Raw genomic sequence first — 21850 nt, 5'->3', positions numbered from 1 at the left:
TCACAATGAGTTTATGCAGTTCCTGTTCATAGAATTTCCCCATGTACCCATGGTTTTAGGGTATTCATGGTTCCAGAAGCACAATCCCCTGAGTGACTGGGCTACTGGTTCTATCGTGGGTTGGAGCCCGTTCTTCAATGTACATTGCCTTAAGTCGGCACTGCCTGCCCCGGGATGTCTTCCTGCAGGCTTGGGAGAAGCCTCGGATATCTCCGCCATTGCTGTGGAGTACCTGGACCTCTGGGAGATCTTCAACATGGTCCCTTTACTCCATGTTGGGTCCAGAGACCAAGGCTATGGAGGAGTACATTGAGGACTCTCTCACTGCAGGGAGTGTTCGTCCATCTGCCTCTCCCGCCGATGCAGGGTTCTTCTTTGTGGAGAAGAAGGACAAAACCCTGCACCCATGTATCAACTAACGGGGCCTTAATGACATCATGGTTAAAAAACGTTACCCTCTACCACTCATCTCCTAGGCTTTCGAACCTCTTCATGGAGCGAACCTATTCTCAAAGTTGGACCTTCGGAACGCCTACAATCTGGTTCGGATACGGGAATGAGATGAGTGTAAGACAGTGTTAAACATGGCTAGCGGGCACAATGAATACTTGGTTATGCCATTTGGACTGATCAACGCTCCCGCTGTGTTCCAGGCCCTGGTCAATGATGTGCTCCGGGACATGCTGAACCGGTTCGTGTTTGTCTACCTCAACGACATCCTTGTCTTTTCCCGTTAAGCTCAAGAGCACGTCCTCCATGTCTGACAGGTCCTTCAGTGTCACCTGAAGAAACAGCTTTTCATTAAAGCGAAGAAGTGTGAATTCCATCGCTCCACCCTCTCCTTCCTAGGATACGTCATTGCTGCAGGACATATACAGATGGATCCAGACAAGGTGAGAGCGGTGGTGGATTGGCCTCAACCCACATCCATAGTGCAGCTGCAAAATTTCCTGGGATTTGCTAACTTCTACAGCCACTTCATCCGGGGTTAAAGCACCCTGGCTTCCCCCCTCTCAGCACTCACCTCTCCCAAGGTTGCATTCACGTGGTCTCCAGCAGCTGACTAGGTGTTATCAGACCTCAAGCGTTGATTCACTACAGACCCCATCTTAATCCATCTGGACCTGTCCCCTCTATTTGCGGTGGAGGTCGATGCCTTGGATGTCAGAGTGGGGGCTGTCCTGTTCCAGCGTTCTGCCCAGGACCAAAAGCTGCACCCCTGCACTTTTCTCGCCCACCGTCCTACCCCTGTTGAGAGGAACTATGATGTGGGTAAGATGGTGTTGGAGGAGTGGAGGCACTGGTTGGAGGGGGCGGAACACCCATTCTTAGTGTGGACTGACCATAAGAACCACCGCCAAGTGCGTCAACTTTAGGCAGGCTCGTTGGGCCCTGTTATTCACCCATTTCAATTTCACTCTCTCCTACCGCCCGGGATCCAAGAATGTGAAGCCTGACACACTCTCACGTTTGTATAGCCTCGCTGCTACTCTGTCTGACCCAGAGACCATCCTCCCTAACTCTTGTCTGGCGGCTGAACTTGTCTGGGATATAGAGAGCCTTGTCCATAAGGCGCAGCGTTCCGAGCCGCTAACTGAATGTTTGTCCCGGACTCTGCCCATTCCCTGGTCCTGAAATGGGCACATTCCTTGTGACTGACCTGTCATCCAAGCTCCCATTGGACCCTGGCTTTCATCCGACGACGCTTTTGGTGGTGTTCCATGGTTTCTGACATCTCCGCATTCGTCCCTGCCTGCACTGTGTGTGCACAAAATAATACTCTGCGGGCAAACTCCGGCTTGCCTTCTTCAACCATTCCCTGTTCCTCACCGCCCCTGGACCCATATATCCCTGGACTTTGTTAATGGTCTTCCTCCGTCAGATGGCAACACCACGATCCTGATGGTGGAAGATAGGTTTTCTAAAGCCACCCATTTTATTCCGCTTCCCAAGTTACCCTCAGCCAAGGAGGCGGCTCAGCTCATGGTGCAGCAGGTCTTCCGGATCCATGGACTTCCGGTTGACATGGTCTCCGATCGTGGTCCTCAGTTCTCGTCCCGGTTCTGGAAGGCGTTCTGCACCCTCATTGGGTCGTCGGCCTGCCTATCCTCTGGTTATCACCCCCAATCTAATGGCCAGTTGGAGTGAGCCAATCAGGACCTGGAGACGGCTCTTTGTTGCTTCGTCTCCGCCAACCTCCCCACCTGGAGCCAGCAACTTGTGTGGTTGGTATACTCCAATAACACCCTTCCCTGCTCGGCCACTGGTCTGTCGCCCTTCGAGTGTTCCTTGGGATACCCTCTGCCACAGTCGCCGTACCTGGAAGAGAGCCCGGTCGCTCTTCTAAAGACCACATCCAGGTATCGGCGACAGGTGGATCGCCACGGGGCCCCTGCTCCCCGCTATCGGCTCGGGCAGAGGGTATGGCTTTCCACTCCGGAACTGCCCCACCGGGTGGAGTCGCGTAAACTTTCCCCCTGTTTCATCGGCCCTTTCCCCATCTCTAAAATCCTTAGCCCCTCTGCTTTCTTCTGTTGCCCTGCACCCTTCCCGTATTCATCCCACTTTTCATGTGTCTAGGATTAAACCTCTGCCTCACAGCCCTTTGTCTCCTGTTTCCTGCCTGCCGTCCTGTACCAACTATGAAATAACACACATGGAATAATGTAGTAACCAAAAAAGTGTTAAACGAATCAAAATATATTTGAGATTCTTCAAAGTAGCCACCCTTTGCCTTGATGACAGCTTTGCATACTCTTGGCATTTATACAATGTAAAAATAAAGAAAAACCCTTGAATGAGTAGGTGTGTCCAAACTTTTGACTGGAACTGTATGTGTGTTGTTATTGCTGGAATTCAGGATTTACTGAACAGTTTTATGCTTAACTGCTTTCAATGGGGAGAGATTGCTTACGTGATTTTCATTGAAAACGTCACTTTCTCATATAGACCTGTGGACCATTTTTATCTGTCATTACCCTATGATGTACTGCCCCTAGGTGGTGGAGGACTGCAATAACATCATGAACGAGTATGGATTCCGCTTTGTCCGGAGAGGGCTATCTTTGTCAAAGGGAAGGGGGAGCTACTAACCTTCTTCATGAAAGTAGCAATAGCACTGGTCCCACCACCACTACAGCCCAGCCTCACCAAGTAGTGGACCATTCTGATCCACACCTGCTGATACAACAGACATAGTACAGATTACACATGGTCATCATTCTTATGTATATGAACACACTGGAGACATGCTATAACAGCTTAAATTTAAATGCCATGGGCAAGCGTACAGTTAAAGCATAGGCAAGCATACCGTTTCTACATAATAAGAAAAACAAAAACACACTCACTTTTGTACTCCAATAGCCGCATCTGGATTCTCTGGCAACTGATAGTCCAAGTGAAAAAGTAGAGAAAGTAGGCCTATTAGCTTATACACCTTTATAATGAGCATCACAGCTTGCTCTCTGAAAGATGAAATCATACCTTTTTTTTACATTGATGGGTACATGTACAAGATGTTAGCTACTGTGTGTATATTCAGATATAGGCAACTACTTCATAGAACTACATATGTCACTCCACCCAAAGTCCATACTAAACTAGTGTGACAAGATTTGTTTTGCCTTGAGTAAGATAATGCCACTTGAAATATTATGAATGTATAATGTGTTAATTAAAATAAAATAAAAAAATCATTTTATTAGGTCTGTGTGTATTTGAACCTAGTACAGAACAGTATTTCCAGCAATTCTCAGCACAGTGAAATGACTGTGAGTTGCAGTATTATTTCTGGTCTGGTTTCTGGTGTATAAAACTCAAATTCCGCCATTGAGTGCAAGTGATCATCTCCTCTGAATATGGATAGTGACTTTACAAATGACCTCGACTAACCTATACCGCCGCACAGTGACTTGGGACCGGTACCCCCTACATAGCCTCGTTATTGTTATGTAATTTTAATGTGTTAGTTTTTGATTTGATTTTTTTTTAAACTTTAGTTTATTTAGTAAATGTTTTCTTAACTCCATTTTTTGAACTGCATTGTTAGTTATGGGCTTCTAAGTAAGCATTTCATGATAAGGTCTGCACCTGTTGTATTCGGCGCATATGACGAATATAAGCCATTGCGACTCCTCCAATAAAACAACTGATTTTATTCATCTATTTTTGCCTGGTATTTTAATATAAATTCTTTAAAGCTATCATAAAACCATAATCAATATGCAAAATTGGTCCCAATGCGCCACCCATAGATTATATAATTCTACCGGAAGCAGGGTAGTATAGGAATTTCCGGTTACGTCAGCGTGTCTGGACTCCATTAGGGGGTTGCAGCTGTTGAGAGAAACAACAACAAAAACGGAGCGATTGACGGGACTATCACGGAGTCAGTGCGTTCTCAGCCGGGTTACGAAGTCTAAATTCTGGGAGCTAAAACCTCCTTTCCCACCCGGGGCTTCGCCGGCTTCTAACCACGGCCGCTCTCGGTGAGGAAACTCTGGCCTCCGCTTCCTCCTCCTCCGACTCGGACACCGGCGGAGCGTCGCCGCCCCCACGGAAGAAACACCGAGCCTCGGCGGCGGAGGGAGCAGGAGAGTCCGGGGATTCAACAGTTGCTACAGGCCTTTCTGGAGTTGTTTTGGGACTTGCTACTACTTCTCCACATCACCAAGCCACCTCTGCTATTCACTTTAACCGGACCCTTGTCAACAATCTCAGCGGCAATAACATGCAGTCAAACGGGGCAGGACAGGGACAGGATTCAGAGCTTTCCTGCCTTAACAGCGCGCAAAACGGGGAGTCATCCTCCGCTGGGGGAACGCACTTCAACGGGCTTCTGGTCAGCACAAACAATGGGAATAGTGTCGGTACCAATAACGGAGCCGGACCTGGCTCAGGGACGTCCACAGCCTCTGGTTCGGAGGTCGGCTCCATGAAAAAGAAGAAACGTCTTTCACAGTCGGAGGAAGATGTCATCCGATTAATAGGACAACATCTCCACGGGTTAGGGCTAAAGTAAGTTTACACGACGTGTCATTGGAAGGAAAAAAACCCTAACATGTCAAAGCACATGATTCATGAAATATCATTTTTGTGAGGTTTTTTCAAATAGCGAACTGCGTGGTGGCAGTTGATTAAAAACGGATTTCTGCGTTTGACAGACAAACATGGGGGAGGGGGTAGTTAGCAAGCTAACGTTAGTCGGAGGAAGAAGGGGTCCATTTTGCACAATACGGAGTGGTAGGTCGATAGAACCACTAGTCTTCGTTACGATTGTTATTCTGACCTTTTATACAGAATACAAACTCAAGACAGTTCCCAATTTGGTTGGCTACCTTGACCCCACACAATAACTTTTTTTCAGAGTAACCTTATAAGGATAGTTGAACTGCGTGTTGTGAGTTGTGTATATATATTTTGTTACACGGATGGAAATCGCATTACATCACCTAGTAATCCAGCGAAAGATGCTGGAAAATCTATATTGATTTGTGGCTACTAAGGACGTAAATGGCCATAGCCTGTTTGAAATGACCTTATAGATTTCGCCTATTTTATACTGTGGCTGCACCGTGTAACCGTAGAATAGTTGTCAGAAATGAAATGCCTGCGTTTTTAGAGGATTGCGCAAAAGTGCGTAGTGAGAACAACGATACCCTGTTTGACAGCGTCAATTTGTTTTCATTCTCCTGTCTTTCCCATATTTGGCCCTTTCGATGGCTTGCGTGTTTTCATGACATTGACATTTGGTGTTTACAAAGATAACGTCGATAAAGGAGTTTGCTTGATACATTGCTGTAAAGTAGAAAAACAGACGGGGTCGGTGTTTTCTTTTGAGTGGCAGTCGTCTTGAACAACAACCATGGTCCAGCCTCTTAAACCACTGGTTATCTTTCTAACCGCTTATATTATTCTGACGTTGTCATATTTAATTGTCTGCAAATAGCAGTCTGTCAACAATGGCAGTGGTGTAAATATGGACACAATCACCATTTATAGCCCCAGATGCAAAGTCAGAGCAATGTTTAACTCGTATCATTATTGGTGGTAGTGAAGAAAAAACATATTGTTGGTAATGGTGGCTCGTGAAGTAATCAGAATGACTTCCCCACTAGGGAATGATTTCATGGCGGCTGTGGAATGCGCGTCTATTCAGCTGTTATAGATTATGAACGTTGATTGACTCTAATAATAGATAGGAGGAACACAATATTTTGAGCCCTACATGGCTAAATTGGCCCATGTCACCATAATGGACTGTTAATGCAGTGTTTGATAGACCCAGCCTGCTACTGCTCGCCATTGGAACTGCCATTACAGGAGCTGCTAAGAGAGCCTGTTTGGTTATGTTTATATGGTGGATAAATACATGCATTGTCTGCTATGGAACTGACGCCCCTACATTTCAAATGTGGAATGGAACGTGAGAATGGTGTCTGAACTCAGCAGGGTGACGCTGTAAACACTGCTGCACCACTCTCTCTTGATACATGAGGATGATGTCATCATGCTATGTTGTCAGTACAGCCCCACTCCATTTTATCACAGACACCTTTTCAGCACACTTATATAGAGATTTACAGAAAAGGTACTCGCAGTTGACAGGTCTAGTCTATAATTATTACTAATGAATTATAACTTATTGCTGGATATGGTTTAGATTATGTCATGCCTGTCTCTCCCTCTGTCTGTCGGTCTGGTATAACATATCAGGTCCCTTGGCTGTCTTGTTGGCCAATGTTAAGCTGTTTGCTATGAACGTTTAGGCAATTCATGTTTCATTTGTCTCTCCGTGGTCAATTGATTTTGAGCTGACATTTCAGTTCCATTACATCTGTACGTTAATGTCCGTCTCGTTCAAATGTTCAGCTAACGTTTGTTGTAAACATTGAGGTAATGTTTTTATGGCTCCCGAGTGGTGCAGCGGTCTGAGGTGTCACTACAGACCCTGGTTTGATCCCGGACTGTATCACAACCGTCCATGATCGGGAGACCCATAAGGCTGCGCACAATTGGCCCTGTGTCGTCCTGTTTACGGTTTGGCCGGTGTAGGCTGTCATTGTAAATAAGAATTTGTTCTTAAGTGATTTGCCTAGTTAAATAAAGGTTAACAAAAATAAAAATGTTTCCCCACTCTCTTCTCTACAGTCAAACAGTGGACCTGCTAATGCAGGAGTCGGGCTGCAGACTGGAACATACCTCAGCCACAAAGTTCCGCAACAACGTCATGGAGGGGGAGTGGGAAAAGGTGGGTCCCATGTTACCATAGTTACACCTGCACCTTTAATGTTAGGCATAGCCTGCACAGAGAGTACCTTTAACATGGCTCTGTTACTATCTATCTATCACATTTACAACACCAACATTAAGCTACATATGGAGTACATAGTGTTCTTAATAACCATTTGTTCCAATCAATAAAATATTGGAACTTGTTGATGAAAATATAGGTAGCTAAGTTCCTAGTAGGGATCTTTAAGAGTTGTTACTGTAATTACCTTCTCTTCTACATTGCCACAATACTCCCATTCCAAGAGCCTTGGGCTAATAAGGCTTGTAAAAAATGTTCATATTTTTTTAACTCCCATAAATGTACAGATATTACTGAGCATTATCTGAGCTGTAGCCACAAAATGGCTTCACACACCATGATAATGACAGTTATTGACTTCCTCCACTGAGAAAGAGTGTGGTTATTGTAGTGGTCAACTGTTTTGATTTGTCGTTTTTGTGGCTTGAAAGTGCTGAGCCAACTATTTGTCTCCCCTCTCTCTCTTTGTTTTGGTCCAGGCTGAGAATGATCTCAACGAGCTGAGGGCACTGATGCATTCTCCCAACGCTATTGTGGTAAGCCCAAACCTGACCTGAATGACAGTCATCAACGCAGTGAAAGGGGACCACGGGTTCTAGAACGGTTCCGTCCCCAACCTGACTGTTCTAGATTAGAAAGTCCCTCCTTTGTGAGGCGGATCCATTCTGACTGGAATTTCAAGTGTTCCGGAATACCTTGGACGGACTGAATGGAATGTTTACAACAGATATCCTCATATATGGGGGTATAGTATCCTGCATTTAATAATTTGCTGGTCAGATGCTACGTGTATGGAATGATTATCAGTAAAATGTTCCACCAATATTATTATTCAACAAAAACACAGTTGTATAATCACATTGTTAGTGTTTAAAGAATTTTGCATTATTAGTCGCTAGGTTTCATCCAATTGGTGACAGATTTTCATGCAAATATTCAAAAATCTGCATAAAGAAAATATGTGAATTTCCCCACTAGTGGTGTGTTTCAATCGAACTGACTTGTTGCAGATAAAAATCAGTGCGTGATGACTTAGTGCTCACAAAATGTACTTTTTCGCTTAATTTTCATGTACGGAATAAAAATCTAATGTTCAATGTGTTTCCATCACATTTTCAACTCTACCGATAGTTTTGTCTTAAACTGTTGCGTTAGATAGCAAATGTGCCTACTCTGGTCTTGGCATGTGCACTGCAGCCAACAACTCGCAGATACAGTGCAGGTAGGCTAGTCTACATAATGAGATTATGGATAAGAGCCACAATATTTTTATTTGTCAAAGCGGCAGTCAAGCATTGATCATCATGTCACCAGAATAAGACCATTGACATTTTATTGGAAAGGAGCATTTAACTCATACCATGCACGTTCACTACCCTGTGAAGTTCATAACTTTTTTAACCTGTAGCCTAATTTAAACTGCATGTTTTCCCTAGTCGTAGTGGGAGGATGCCATGGTGTGACTCCGAGTTTACTTCGATATGATGGTTATATCAATATTTGCTCATAAAGGTGTTTCCACTCCATTTTCTTGTATAATTAATTTTGGACAAAGATCCCACCATATCGAACAAACAAATATGTTGGCATTTATACATTTTTAATGTAACTTCCTGTTTCCATCACAGCTGTCGTGATATTTTTTAATACGGTATGAATTTTTTTGCATAAAGACTGTAGATGGAAATGTGGTTAGTGAGTTCATTGTAGATTTTCAGTCAACTGTATGTCTTGTACATTTTATTATTTTCTATATATCATCAAATAACCATACATATTCTGATGGAGCTCATTTGTCATTCAGCTGTTCTTCTGCGATTGTAAATGAGGGGAGTCGCCTCTACCACGGGTACAGCGCGTTCAGATGTCATCTAAAGAACACAGAGGACTGCAGCTAGGCTAAATGATGATGATTAGACCTTGCTAGCTCATTAGGAGACAGGATACATTTGAGTCAGACACTCTTATCCAGAGCGACTTAAGTTAGTGCATTCATTTTAAGATGGCTAGGTAGGACTACCACATATCTCAATCATAGTAAGTACATTTTTCTTCAATGTAGCTATCAGCAAAGTCAGTGCTAGTAGAATGAAAAGGATAGATCTCAAAATGGTCTCCTGTGGCTTAGTCAAGTGCCTGTGGAGTTTTATTCTGGTGAACCAAAGGCTTGTTATTGCACAATTAATTTTAACTCGAGGTAAACTTATATCCTGTTTTATGAATGTCTAAAAAGGAATAGTCGTTTTCTGTCCTGCCATATAGCAAGAAGGTATGCAAGTTATGTCAATCTGATTATGCTGGACACTTAACGATGGTAATTTATATGCCAGAGTCATGGTTATAATTGAAAAGGTCCAACTGTGTTGGTCCTTCTGACAGGTTGTGCATGTTAGGGTGCGTTAACTCGTCTGTTGGGCTGTGGCAGGCCCAAGATAAGATGGATTCCTTTAATAATAGGGCTCCCGAGTGGCGCAGCTCTCTAAGGCACTGCATCTCAGTCCTAGAGGCGTCACTGCAGATCCTGGTTTGATTCCGGGCTGTATCACCACCAGCCGTGATTGGGAGTCCCATAGGGCGGCACATAATTGGCCCAGCGTCATCCGGGTTTGGCCGGGGTAGGCCATCATTGTTAATAAGAATTTGTTCTTAACTGACTTGCCTGGTTAAATAAAAAATACCATAAATGTCAGCACTGACCAAAATACCCAGACTGGTTAACACTTGTTTGTGGTCACAAGTATTAAGTTAATGAGGAAGTGGCTAGTTACAGCTGGCACTGTGAGGTCTCTGGGGTTAAGCCAACGCCCACCACATGACACCAAGGCCAACCAATACCCCCCCCCCCCCCCCCCCCAGTTCACTGTCACCATGGTAATGCTGCCTGTCACTCAAATGATAAGGGTATGAGCAAAGATGATCTATGTGGGACTGACTGCTCTAATAATGGGCATAAATGTCCACGAAGGCAGAAAGCATGCAGGAGGAGGCGAAAACATTCTAGCCAACCAGTTTCACGTTTTTTTTTGTCGTATGTACGAGATACACATGGTATGCATCGTCCAACGAAATGCTTACTTGCAGGTTCCTTATCGACAATGCGATAAAAAATAAAGTAAATGGCAGTAGAATAGAATAACATTTTTAGCATAAGGATAATACAGGAAGGCACAATTTATAGTCCAATATTTCCATGTATTTTGGGGATGGGGGGGGGCAGTGTATAAACTGAACAGTATAATAAGAGTCTGGTGTGTCTGTGTGTGTGTGCTAAGGTGAGGAGAATCAGAGCAGGTGGTCAGTTCAGCTCAAGTGTTCAGCAGTCTGATGGCTTGTAGATAGAAACGGTCTCTGAGCCTATTGGAATCAGACCTCATGCTCCGATACTGGCTGCCCCATGCTAAGGGAGAGAACAGCTTGTGTGTGTGGGGTCCTTGATGATGCTGCGTGCCTTCCATCGGGCACCGTTTTGAGTAGATTACCTGGATGGGTTGGAGCACGGTCCCAGTGATGTACTGAGCTGTCTTCACTAGCTGCTGGAGGGCCTTGTGGTTGTGGATGGCGCAATTGCTGTACCAGGCCGTGATTGTCCAGCTATAGTATTTAGAGATGACCTGGGTTGGCATGCCAGATTTCTTCAGCCGCCTTAGGAAGTAGAGCTGCTGTTGCGCCCTATGGACGAGTGGTGGTGTTTCATGACAAGTGGATGCCGAGGAACTTAACTTGTGACTCTACCGTTGATGTGGATCGGGGCATGTTCCCTCTGCTTCCTGAAATGAACTCCTTTGTTTTCCTGACGTTGAGTGAGAGGTTGTTGTCATGACACCACAATGCCAGTTCACTTACCACCTCTTTATAGGTTGACTCATCATTGTTGTTTATCAGGTCAGCAAACTTGATGTTTGTGTTGTTTAAAGCCACGCAGTTGTGGGTGAACAGGGAGTACAACAGCAGAGGACTGAGGACACACCCCTGGGGGGCCCCTTTGTTAAGAGTTTGTGTAAAAAACAGGCACAACTCTGATATAAAATCATTTTTTCCTAAGTTGCCGGAATGCCACGTGCGTCCACTTATATCAATACATTTGTAACAACCTAAATATGGAAATTCTATCCGATCAAATAAGCCTTGCGTAGGAAATTAGCAATAACATGTTATGTTGACCAAATTTAACACTCTCATTGACCTCCATACCAATAATCCCAACTTCCTCTGCTTCTCACTGTATATTGTCGCTCGGACAGATCTTGGGGCGGAGTCAAGCCTCTCGCTTTGCCTCTTTCTCTCTAGTATGAGTGCCTGCACCCTTTGAAACACAGGATCAGAGTCGTTGGAGGCGTTATGTTTTGAAATTAGTTAATTAGTATTAATCTGAAATCTGTTGGTCAGGTTTCTGGGCTCCCCGACGCTTTTTATGAAACCCTTTTGTCACCACTTGCTTACTTCATTTGTTTCTCCTCTCTCTCCTTTTTACTCATCTTTTTCTTCCCCCTTTTCTCTCTCATCCTTTCCCTTTGTCTACATAATCTATCAACCACCCTCCTCCCCCTCTCTCAATTTCTACCATTTCTTCGGCTCTCTCCACCTCCTACTCCACCTTTCTCCCTTCTCCTTCATCTACCCCTCTTCCTCCCTCTTTCTCTGTAGCGTATGAAGTTCCTGCTCCTGCAGCAGAAGTATCTGGAGTACTTGGAGGACGGGAAGGTTCTCGAGGCTCTGCAGGTGCTCAGGGGAGAGCTCACGCCGCTCAAGTACAACACGGACCGAATCCATGTTCTCAGCGGGTACGCCATCCCCTATCAATCACTTTAATCATTTGATAACTCAATTTATCAGTGAACACATGTGCTCCACACAGTCAGTCATTATGGCATTACTGTTTCTACCAATCATATCAGTCCGCTGTCTGATCAATCTGTGCAAACAGCATCCTCAGTGGGTTTGCCTGTCTATCAATCGCACCATTTACATAAATCAACACGTAAGTCAATCATCAACTGTTAAACTGTCGAGTACAACTCGGGTCAGGATCCAAATATTCAGTGCGTAAATAAAATAATCAATCAATGAGTAAATATCAGATGCATCCGCATGCCCACTAAATATGCCAGTCTGTCTCTCAAGCAGTCAGTGGAAACCTACATTTATCAAGAAAAACAAACAACCAAATTTGCGTCAGTGGTTGATCAGTCACATTGTCAAATAAAATGTTATTGATCACATACATGTCATTAGCAGATGTTATTGCGAGTGTAGCTAAATGCTTGTGCATCTAGCTCCGACAGTGCAGTAGTATCTAACAAGTAATATCTAACAAATTACACAACATATACCCAATACACACAAATCTAAGTAGGAATGAATTAATACTATATACATATGGACGAGCGACGTCAGAGCGGCACGGACTAAGATACAGTGGAATTGTATAGAATACAGTAAATACATATGAGATGAATGAGAGTTCAATGTGACTTTGGAGTAATAACCAGCGTATACAGGTTAATAAAACTGTTATTAGAGGTCATGCATAACAAGTATTTGCCCAGTGGAGTATGTTGTAGTCTGACTGGTTTTTGTTTTGTGTAGGTATCTGATGTGTAGCCATGCAGAGGACCTGCGCGCCAAGGCAGAGTGGGACGGCAAAGGTGCAAACTCACGCTGCCGACTGCTGGACAAGCTACAGAGTGAGAACACTGGCCACATTCCACCACACACACACACACACACACACACACACACATTTTACTTCATATAAACACAAAACTACACACGCTACATCACATACAGCCTCATGAGACCGTATACACAAAGTCACACAGGGCTTCACAGGGGTCTAGGGATGCACTTCAGACTGGACTACAGTTTGACTCCTGTCTCTTGTCCTTCTCTCCAACCCACTCCCTCTCCAGCATACCTGCCCCCGTCGGTGATGCTTCCCCCACGCCGGCTGCAGACCCTGCTGAGACAGGCTGTGGAGCTGCAGAGGGACCGCTGCCTCTACCACAACACCAAACTGGACAGCAGCCTGGACTCTGTCTCCCTGCTCCTGGACCACGTCTGCAGCCGGTCAGCAACACACTCAGGGTGACATTTTCTGCCAAACACAGCTGAAATGTGAAAAAAACTAGAGAGCCTGAAAACCTCTCCTTTTTACGATGCCCACTGTAGACATCGGTAAAGATGGAGGCAATAATTTATGCGGATATAAAGAAAAGCATGTGTTTAAATGCAGGGTCTTTGTGTGTGTGATACAGCGCTTTCCTGACCTCTTGACCTGACCTGGAAACACTCAAGAGCCCAGATCAGTTGCATGTAATGCAATAGCGATCTGCAATATTTTTGGAATGCTACATTGTTTTTCGATTTCAGAAATGTTGCGCACTGCAAGAGTCGTAAAGTGAACAGAAAAGATCACACTCAATCATTTACTACATACGTTTTATTTGTGACATGCTTTGTGAACAACAGGTGTAGAAAAACAGTGAAATGCTCACTTACGGATCCTTTTCCATCAATGCAGAGTTCGTTTTTTTAAATTATTTTTTTATATATACAGTGAGGGAAAAAAGTATTTGATCCCCTGATGATTTTGTACGTTTGCCCACTGACAAAGAAATGATCAGTCTATAATTTTAATGGTAGGTTTATTTGAACAGTGAGAGACAGAATAACAACAACAAAAATCCAGAAAAACGCATGTCAAAAATGTTATAAATTGATTTGCATTTTAATGAGGGAATTAAGTATTTGACCCCTCTGCAAAACATGGCTTGGTGGCAAAACCCTTGTTGGCAATCAAAGAGGTCAGACGTTTCTTGTAGTTGGCCACCTATTTTGCACACATCTCAGGAGGGATTTTGTCCCACTCCTCTTTGCAGATCTTCTCCAAGTCATTAAGGTTTTGAGGCTGCCGTTTGGCAACTTGAACCTTCAGCTCCCTCCACAGATTTTCTATGGCAGCTCGTTACCTGTATAAAAGACACCTGGGAGCCAGAAATCTTTCTGATTGAGAGGGGGTCAAATATTTATTTCCCTCATTAAAATGCAAATAAATTTATAACATTTTTGACATGCGTTTTTCTGGATTTTTGTTGTTGTTATTCTGTCTCTCACTGTTCAAATAAACCTACCATTTAAAATTATAGACTGATCATTTCTTTGTCAGTGGGCAAACGTACAAAATCAGCAGGGGATCAAATCCTTTTTTCCCTCACTGTAGGGACATGAGGAATATATTACCAACTCCCATCAGTAGCGCCTCTATCCTCTCTTCTTCATTCTTTACCTTGTTCTCTCTGTCCCTCTCCACTGTCCTTCATTTTCTTATTTTTCTCGCCTTTTATTTGACGGATTGACCTTGGTTGACCTCTCTCCTGGTTGGCACTGTCCACAGGAAGCAGTTCCCGTGCTACACGCAGCAGATCCTCACAGAGCACTGTAACGAGGTGTGGTTTTGTAAGTTCTCCAACAACGGCACCAAGCTGGCCACCGGCTCCAAAGACACCACCGTCATCATCTGGCAGGTGGACCCTGTGAGTACCACACTGAGCCCATATCCCCCACACCATCTGCTGTGTACAATCCCACTATATGCCTTATCGGAGTCATCTGCTGCATTAATGGAAAAGATGGCCACCATCTACTGTCTTTCCGTTAGTGCTTTACGCTAACCCAGAGCCTGGTGTCTGTGTGTGTGCTGTCTAGGAGAGCCACCAGTTGAAGCTGCTGCGGACCTTAGAGGGCCATGCCTACGGTGTGTCCTACCTGGCCTGGAGCCCTGATGACGCCTACCTGATCGCCTGCGGACCCGATGACTGCTCTGAACTCTGGCTGTGGAACGTCCAGGTATGGCAACACACACACACCACACACACGCATACGTACACACACACCCCGGAAGGCAAAACAGTATGTTAGTGCAGGTACAAAATCTGTACAGGAATAGACGGCTGTCCAGGACAAGGGTTGATTGAATGAATTAGTTAAATAAATAGAAACACATCAATTCATGTAATTTATTGGTCCGAGTCCCTGATTTAGATGGGCCTGTTTTTTTTTTCTCCATCTTTTCTCCCCAATTACGTGGTATCCAATTGGTAGTTAGTCTTGTCTCATCGCTGCAACTCCCGTACGGACTCGGGAGAGGCGAAGGTCGAGAGCCATGCATCCTCCGAAACACGACCCAGCCGAGCTGCACTGCTTCTTGATTCAATGCCCACTTAAGCCAGCCGCACCAATGTGTCGGAGGAAACACCGTACACCTGGCGAACGTGTCGGCGTGCACTGCGCCCGGGCCGCGACAGGAGTCGCTAGTGCGCGATGGGACAAGGACACCCCTGCCGGCCAAACCCTCTCCCCTAACTCGGACGACGCTGGGCCAATTGTGTGCTGCCCCATGGGTCTCCCGGTCACGGCCGGCTGCGACAGAGCCTGGACTCGAACCCAGAATCTCTTGTGGCACAGCTAGCACTGAGATGCAGTGCCTTAGACCACTGCGCCACTCGGGAGGCTCACGGGCCTGTTAAAAACAGCCGTGCAGTAGACATCCAGGCTGGGAACTCTTCCGTGTCTGTGTACTAACTGAGTGGTGTTTGTACCCTGGTGGGTAGACGGGCGAGTTGCGGACCAAGATGAGCCAGTCCCACGAGGACAGTCTAACCAGTGTGGCCTGGAACCCTGACGGGAAACGCTTTGTTACCGGGGGACAGAGGGGACAGTTCTACCAGTGTGTAAGTATTGTAAATGGAGTATGTGTGTATTAGTGTGTTCTACCAGTTTGCTGTGTGTGTGATCTATCCACCAGATATACCAGTGTCAGTTGGTTCTTCCAGTTTGTCCTGCCAGTGTGTGAGTAGTGGGGAGGATACAGGACAGCAGGAATGAATTATACTGCAGCGGAGAGGGACTAATAAAGTACAGTAAATGGACAGACTACTTTTAGATATGCACCTTCACTTCTTATTGATTAGCTGACTAGACAAGGACCTGCTGACCTTCAGAACAGAGACTGTCAGGATCTAGTATGTTACAAACTGTGTATTTATGTGTCAATCTGTCTGATTTTCTACCTGTTTCTGGCCTGTGTGTGTGATTGCCAGGACCTGGACGGTAACCTGTTGGACTCGTGGGAGGGCGTGCGTGTGCAGTGCCTCTGGTGTGTGGGGGACGGCAGGACGGTGCTAGCGTCAGACACTCACCAGCGGATCCGGGGTTACAACTTTGAGGACCTAACGGACAGAAACATGTGAGGGCTGCGGTTTCTCCCCGTACCAGATCACAATTTACCCTCCTGACTATTATTCAGTAGAGTAACAACAACAAAATGGTTCAGAAGTCTTAGTAATACATGGTTTATACATGCATGGTTTATACATGCATAATGAATACATGAACAAATTATTCATGAATTACTAACTGTTCACTACTTTTTATTCATGTTTTATAAATAGATTATTAAGAGACCTAAAGGAAGCGTTACTGGACCAAATAATACCTTCAGAATGACTCATCTTACATATAAAGTTGTCTATATACAGATATCATTGAACAGAACACAGATCAGTGATTGATCTCTGTTGTGAATTTCTCTTTTACAGAGTTCAGGAGGACCATCCTATCATGTCTTTCACTGTTTCCAAGAACGGAAGATTAGCTTTGTTAAATGTAGCAACTCAGGTGAATGGGGAGAGGGTGCTATACTTGAATACTGAAAGGACTGTACCGGCGGTGTTCTGTGTGTCTGTCTCTGTGTGTGTGTGTGTGGACTCGTGTCTGTTTGTGTGAGGGAGATGGAGGAGAATGTACCAGTGCTAATGGCTGTGTTTAGTGTCTAACTGCTCCCTCTCCTTCCTCCCCTCCTCCCTCCATTCTCTCCCCACAGGGAGTGCATCTTTGGGACCTGCAGGACCGAGTGTTGGTGAGGAAGTACCAAGGTGTGACCCAGGGCTTCTACACCATCCACTCCTGCTTCGGAGGCCACAATGAAGACTTCATTGCCAGCGGCAGCGAAGGTACCACCCACAGACCCAACAGCAGCTATTTTAGGCACTGACCACAGCTACTTCTCAAGCTTAGGATTAGTGTTGTAGTTGTTGAGCCCTACAACAAACGTGTTCACCACTGTGTCCCTCACTATGGGTGTGTCCCCAATTATCGGGGCTCAACCCATGTCTCCATCTCTCACATGCATAAGCACACAAATACAGCATCCTTATCAGCATATCATAGGAAGGTTGACATAAGGCTGATATTTTCTATATTAATACCATTGTAACCCCCTCTCGCTTACACTTTCTCCCCCCACCCCCAAGACCATAAGGTCTATATCTGGCACCGACGCAGTGAGCTGCCCATCGCTGAGCTGACGGGGCACACTCGCACAGTCAACTGCGTTAGCTGGAACCCCGCCATCCCAGGCCTCATGGCCTCCGCCTCGGACGACGGCACTGTGCGTGTCTGGGGCCCTGCACCCTTCCTCGACACACAGGTGGTCGACGGGCTCAATGGTAAATACCGCTAGCATTTTGTTAGTTCAATGTCCATAGTAAGGCCACAGTAAGGCCACAGTAAGGCCACAGTAAGGCCACAGTAAGGCCACAGTAAGGCCACAGTAAGGCCACAGTAAGGCCACAGTAAGGCCACAGTAAGGCCACAGTAAGGCCACAGTAAGGCCACAGTAAGGCCACAGTAAGGCCACAGTAAGGCCGTAAGTTCAATGGCCGTAGAAAGGCCAAAAGCTTTACAGGTAATTATGTCACTCTCATCTCTCCCCAGAGAACTGCAGCAACATGGACAGTTGATGGTGACGTTGGAATGGAAAACTTATTCTCTTTTACAACAAGAAATAAAACCAACCAACAACCAATAAACATCAAAACGAGAACGAAATCCAAAACCTGACAAAACAAAACAGAGAAAAGTTAATCAATTGTCTCATGACAATTGACAATCACCTATGGAGGTGAGGATGAACACACGCTTACAAAACTAGGTCTTCATCCAAAACCAGAACCAGGGACTTGGAAGACCAGTGACCTGGGAAATCGATCTGATCCATTGGTACTCCCTGCTGGCTTCCTCTTCCTCCACCCCACCCCCCTTTCCCAGCAAGGCCACAGCCACACCAGGGGCTCTCCCCTGAATATTCCCCTGGAAACCCACCTCTTCCCTGGGCCTCAGGCCCAGCATCACGCCCCTGACCCCTTCAGACAGCCAATACAGACCATCTACACGGATTGGACTGCGTCTGTCATCTGTCTCTCACCTACCCGTGTGTGTCCGTGGGGAGGGTGGTGGGGTGTTAAAAGGGGTGGAGGGAGTTATAAAAACTCTTCCGTTTATTCGTTTTTCTGTTCTCCTTTCTCCTCTCGCTCCTTTCTTCGCACTTGAGTTGTTGGACGAAAGCAGAAAATCAACACGAATCCAACCAACCGACAAAGAAAAACTCAAAGGCTATGCTTTCTTTGGATTTTTTTTTACGATAGTCATAGCATTCTTATTGTTATCATTTAACAGGTCAATCCTAGGGTTGAACTAGGAGTAGTGGCCGTGGAGTGCTTTAGTGTGAAGAATACTCTCAATTAGGAAAAGCTATTTTTATCCCTTGTTTAAAGTCTAACACGGACACACTCGCGCCAATGTCCCCCGAGTCACACCCTCTGACTCCCCCTATCTCCCGCTTCCGAGCTTAAGCTATCAACCGCACAGCTCACAGTTCCACTAGATCTGCCTGTCGGGAGGGGGTAAAGGTCAGCTGTCAAAGGTGAGAGGTCAGTGGTAGCTGGTGTAGTGTGGTTGGGTCTCTGTAGGGCAAAGTGTGAAGCAGTCCTCGTGTTGAGTATCTCTAAGAATGACATACTCTTGGATGTAGAGGTCTGTACATGCAACTATTGCCGTACACTGAGGACTGCACCTGTCCTTCCTCTGTGTGTTTGCTTGTGTGTGTGTGTGAGCTTGTGTGTATGGGTGAGCTTGTGTGTATGGGTGAGCTTGTGTGTATGGGTGAGCTTGTGTGCATGGGTGAGCTTGTGTGTGTTTGTTTAGGTGAGTGAGTGCAGGGGCATGCACACCAGCAGAAGATCATGCTTTCCCCTCCTCCCCCAGTGAAATTATAAAGAGGATTTTAATCCCATTCAGAATTCATCCAAACCCCCAGAGCGACCTCTATCTGTGGAACAAAGAATACTTGAGAGCCATTTTGTAGAAACTATTTTTTTTTTTTTACTTGGGCTTTTCTTTTTACATTTGACTTTGCTTTTTTTTTTTATATATATATTTCTCCTTAACAACACCTACCATTGGAATGGCACTGAGATACCAGAGTTGGATCAGTTTTGTGGGAAAATTCACAGCTTTACAGAGTTTTCCCCTTTACATAAACACCCCCGCCTGTCCCCCCCAGACACACACCCACATGTACACCCAAAACACACCGCTGAGGTCTACCCCTAGTCACACCTACAAATGCTCAATTCCAATATAACTTGGTCTTAGCTCCCACTTTGACAGAGCTGGATAGGTATAGGCAAGGTTTTATGGATGGAAGTGATCATATTGGGATCTGGCTCACGCCACTCTTCCATGCACCCTACACAGTACACAGTAGTACAGCATTATTAATGTTAAGCATACAGAACCAAACACAACCTCCCGCATATACATAGGCTTACAGCCCTTACTGAGCAAGACTGATTTCTGCACAACACCCCTTTCTCTCCAGCCAAGTCCTCCTTTTCAGTGATGAAGGCACCATACAGAGCTTTCTTCCTCCCGATTCGGGGTATGTAATGACTATTTGCTATGGACTGATATTAAATGTTTAAAAAACGCTTTTCTGTCAGTTTTTATGAAATATTTTCTTTCATTTTTTGTTCTCATTATATCATTTCATTCTCTCTCCCTGTATTATCATATTAAAATATAACCAGACAACTGGTGTCCTATTTTTTATTTTTTTTATTCATCTTATGATTAGTTTCGTATTTTGGGTTTCATTTTTACTTATCCACTACTTCTTACATATTAATAGTGAATATGCACAGTAACACTCATGCCAATATGAGTGGGGTGAGTTATGTTTTGGGAGTGTGTTACCTTAAGAATCAGGTTTAAAATGTCCACCCCTCGCCTTTTAAAAGTGAGACATTGTGCAGTGATTCAATACTCGTGTCTCTGTGGAATATGTCCAGGACCAAAAAATTGTGCTTTTTTTTGTGCCACTGTTGGTTGCGTTTGCCGTTTCTACCCCTACAAAAATCAAAGCACTTGAGACTCAATAGTGGCTACGTAGGTGTCGTGTGTGTGATACCATGTTCTGAGTTTCACATTCTGGAATGGTGCTTTTCCCATTCTAGAACCTTCCATCTCTTGGGCCCCTGAATGGACTTGAACTGCCCATCCACACCTTATGTCATGTCTGAGGAATTGAGGCAAATAAAAAGTGAAGAACCCAAAAGCTTTCACAAAGTTATAATTCACCTGCTGGTGACATATGCTATGTCTGAATGCAACTTGGTGTCTACTCTTCCTTTGTCTTGGAGTTTCTAGGACTGTTTATGATTTGATGCTAATAACTATCTTATTTCTCTCTCTGGAGGTGGGGGAGTAAGGGTTTATGGTAGCAGATTAAAAGAGTAATTGGGGACGGGGATCTGTTTGCGTTTTATTTACAAAAGTGATTGTACTGTTTTGTATCGTTGTGTAGGAGAAGTGTTGTGTGCATATTTTCAATAAAGCTTTCAGGGTTTTGAAAAAGATCTGTGGCCCAACATGGAAGTATCAAGGGGCTGGATTACAGATATGGGATCAGTTTACATTATCCAATCCTATCCACAGTTCCCCATAATCATGAGGGAGTACAGAACTAAACTGACCTTAGGTTTGTGTAGAGGCAACATGTCTCGACAGACTTTAGAGGAAAGTTTGAGTTCTCAGACTGAAAGGAGCTCTCCATTTTCCTGTGTTTAACTTTGTTTGTACTGTTGACTGGTTCACACACTTGAACATTTGATGACATTTGGTGTAATTCAGAGAAACAGCATGGCAGCAAAGAGGCATAGTAGTGTGCATCAGAGGGGATCAAATGCCAAATTTAGGGATAAACAAGAACTGTTACCAATAAATTGTGACTATTTTAAGTTAACCATCTTGTTTGAAATACATTTCTAATTTGAGGTGCCTTTGTGAAGTCGTTTTCTCCATGTATTATACAGGTCATAGAGAAATTGCATAATCTCCAACTATAGACCTTTGTCTCCATTCCTCTTTACATTAGCTCACCACCGCCACCAGGTGGGAAATTATATGCTTGCAACAACATTTTCCATAGCATTTTATTTACATAACATAGACTGTTGAATGTAGGCTATGGTTCAATGTCGAAATACTCAAGACAATATTCAACGATTATTCATTTGTTTTACCTTTTCCTCCAGTTTGAAACAATAGGTGAAATATGCCAAATGTGCATTTTAACTAAGAATCCTGTAAGGCAAGCTACTGACCACAGTCACATGAAGATTAAAGAATACAATTGCA

The 21850-nt window shown here is 44.7% G+C and overlaps 1 protein-coding gene and 1 pseudogene across 2 annotated transcripts; both read left to right on the top strand.

Moving 5' to 3' along the window:
* The window catches only part of LOC106571531 (adenylate cyclase type 3-like), a 32606-nt pseudogene extending 29032 nt beyond the window's left edge, over positions 1-3574 (top strand).
* A 720-nt stretch (positions 3575-4294) lies between these two features.
* wdr26b (WD repeat domain 26b) lies at positions 4295-21455 on the top strand. Of its 2 annotated transcripts, none has more exons than XM_014144641.3 (14): positions 4295-5019; positions 7153-7252; positions 7795-7851; positions 11960-12096; positions 12902-12999; positions 13225-13381; positions 14709-14847; positions 15020-15160; positions 15925-16044; positions 16414-16559; positions 16912-16990; positions 17196-17325; positions 17626-17820; positions 18089-21455. In XM_014144641.3, the coding sequence occupies exons 1-14, from the start codon at positions 4733-4735 to the stop codon at positions 18112-18114; spliced, it is 1812 nt and encodes a 603-aa protein (XP_014000116.1). In that variant the 5' UTR covers positions 4295-4732; the 3' UTR covers positions 18115-21455. The 2 variants fall into 2 exon arrangements, with proteins under 2 accessions (XP_014000116.1, XP_014000115.1); XM_014144640.3 differs by having other exon boundaries at positions 13225-13399.
* Positions 21456-21850: the final 395 nt, after the last annotated feature.

The sequence above is a fragment of the Salmo salar genome, chromosome 15 (assembly GCF_965601325.2).
Source record: "Salmo salar chromosome 15, fSalSal1, whole genome shotgun sequence".
Lineage (NCBI taxonomy): Eukaryota > Metazoa > Chordata > Actinopteri > Salmoniformes > Salmonidae > Salmo > Salmo salar.
Note: the sequence above shows the minus strand (reverse complement) of the source record. Positions and strands in the feature narration are given on the sequence as shown.

What these genes read in the sequence shown, in the direction of transcription:
- wdr26b (XM_014144640.3), top strand. Translation starts at nt 4,733, where the DNA reads ATGCAGTCAAACGGGGCAGGACAGGGACAGGATTCAGAGCTTTCCTGC. An exon ending in CGAATCCATGTTCTCAGCGG is followed by an intron (nt 12,097 to 12,901) that starts GTACGCCATCCC and finishes TGTTTTGTGTAG; the next exon opens with GTATCTGATGTGTAGCCATG. An exon ending in TCTGGCTGTGGAACGTCCAG is followed by an intron (nt 15,161 to 15,924) that starts GTATGGCAACAC and finishes CCTGGTGGGTAG; the next exon opens with ACGGGCGAGTTGCGGACCAA.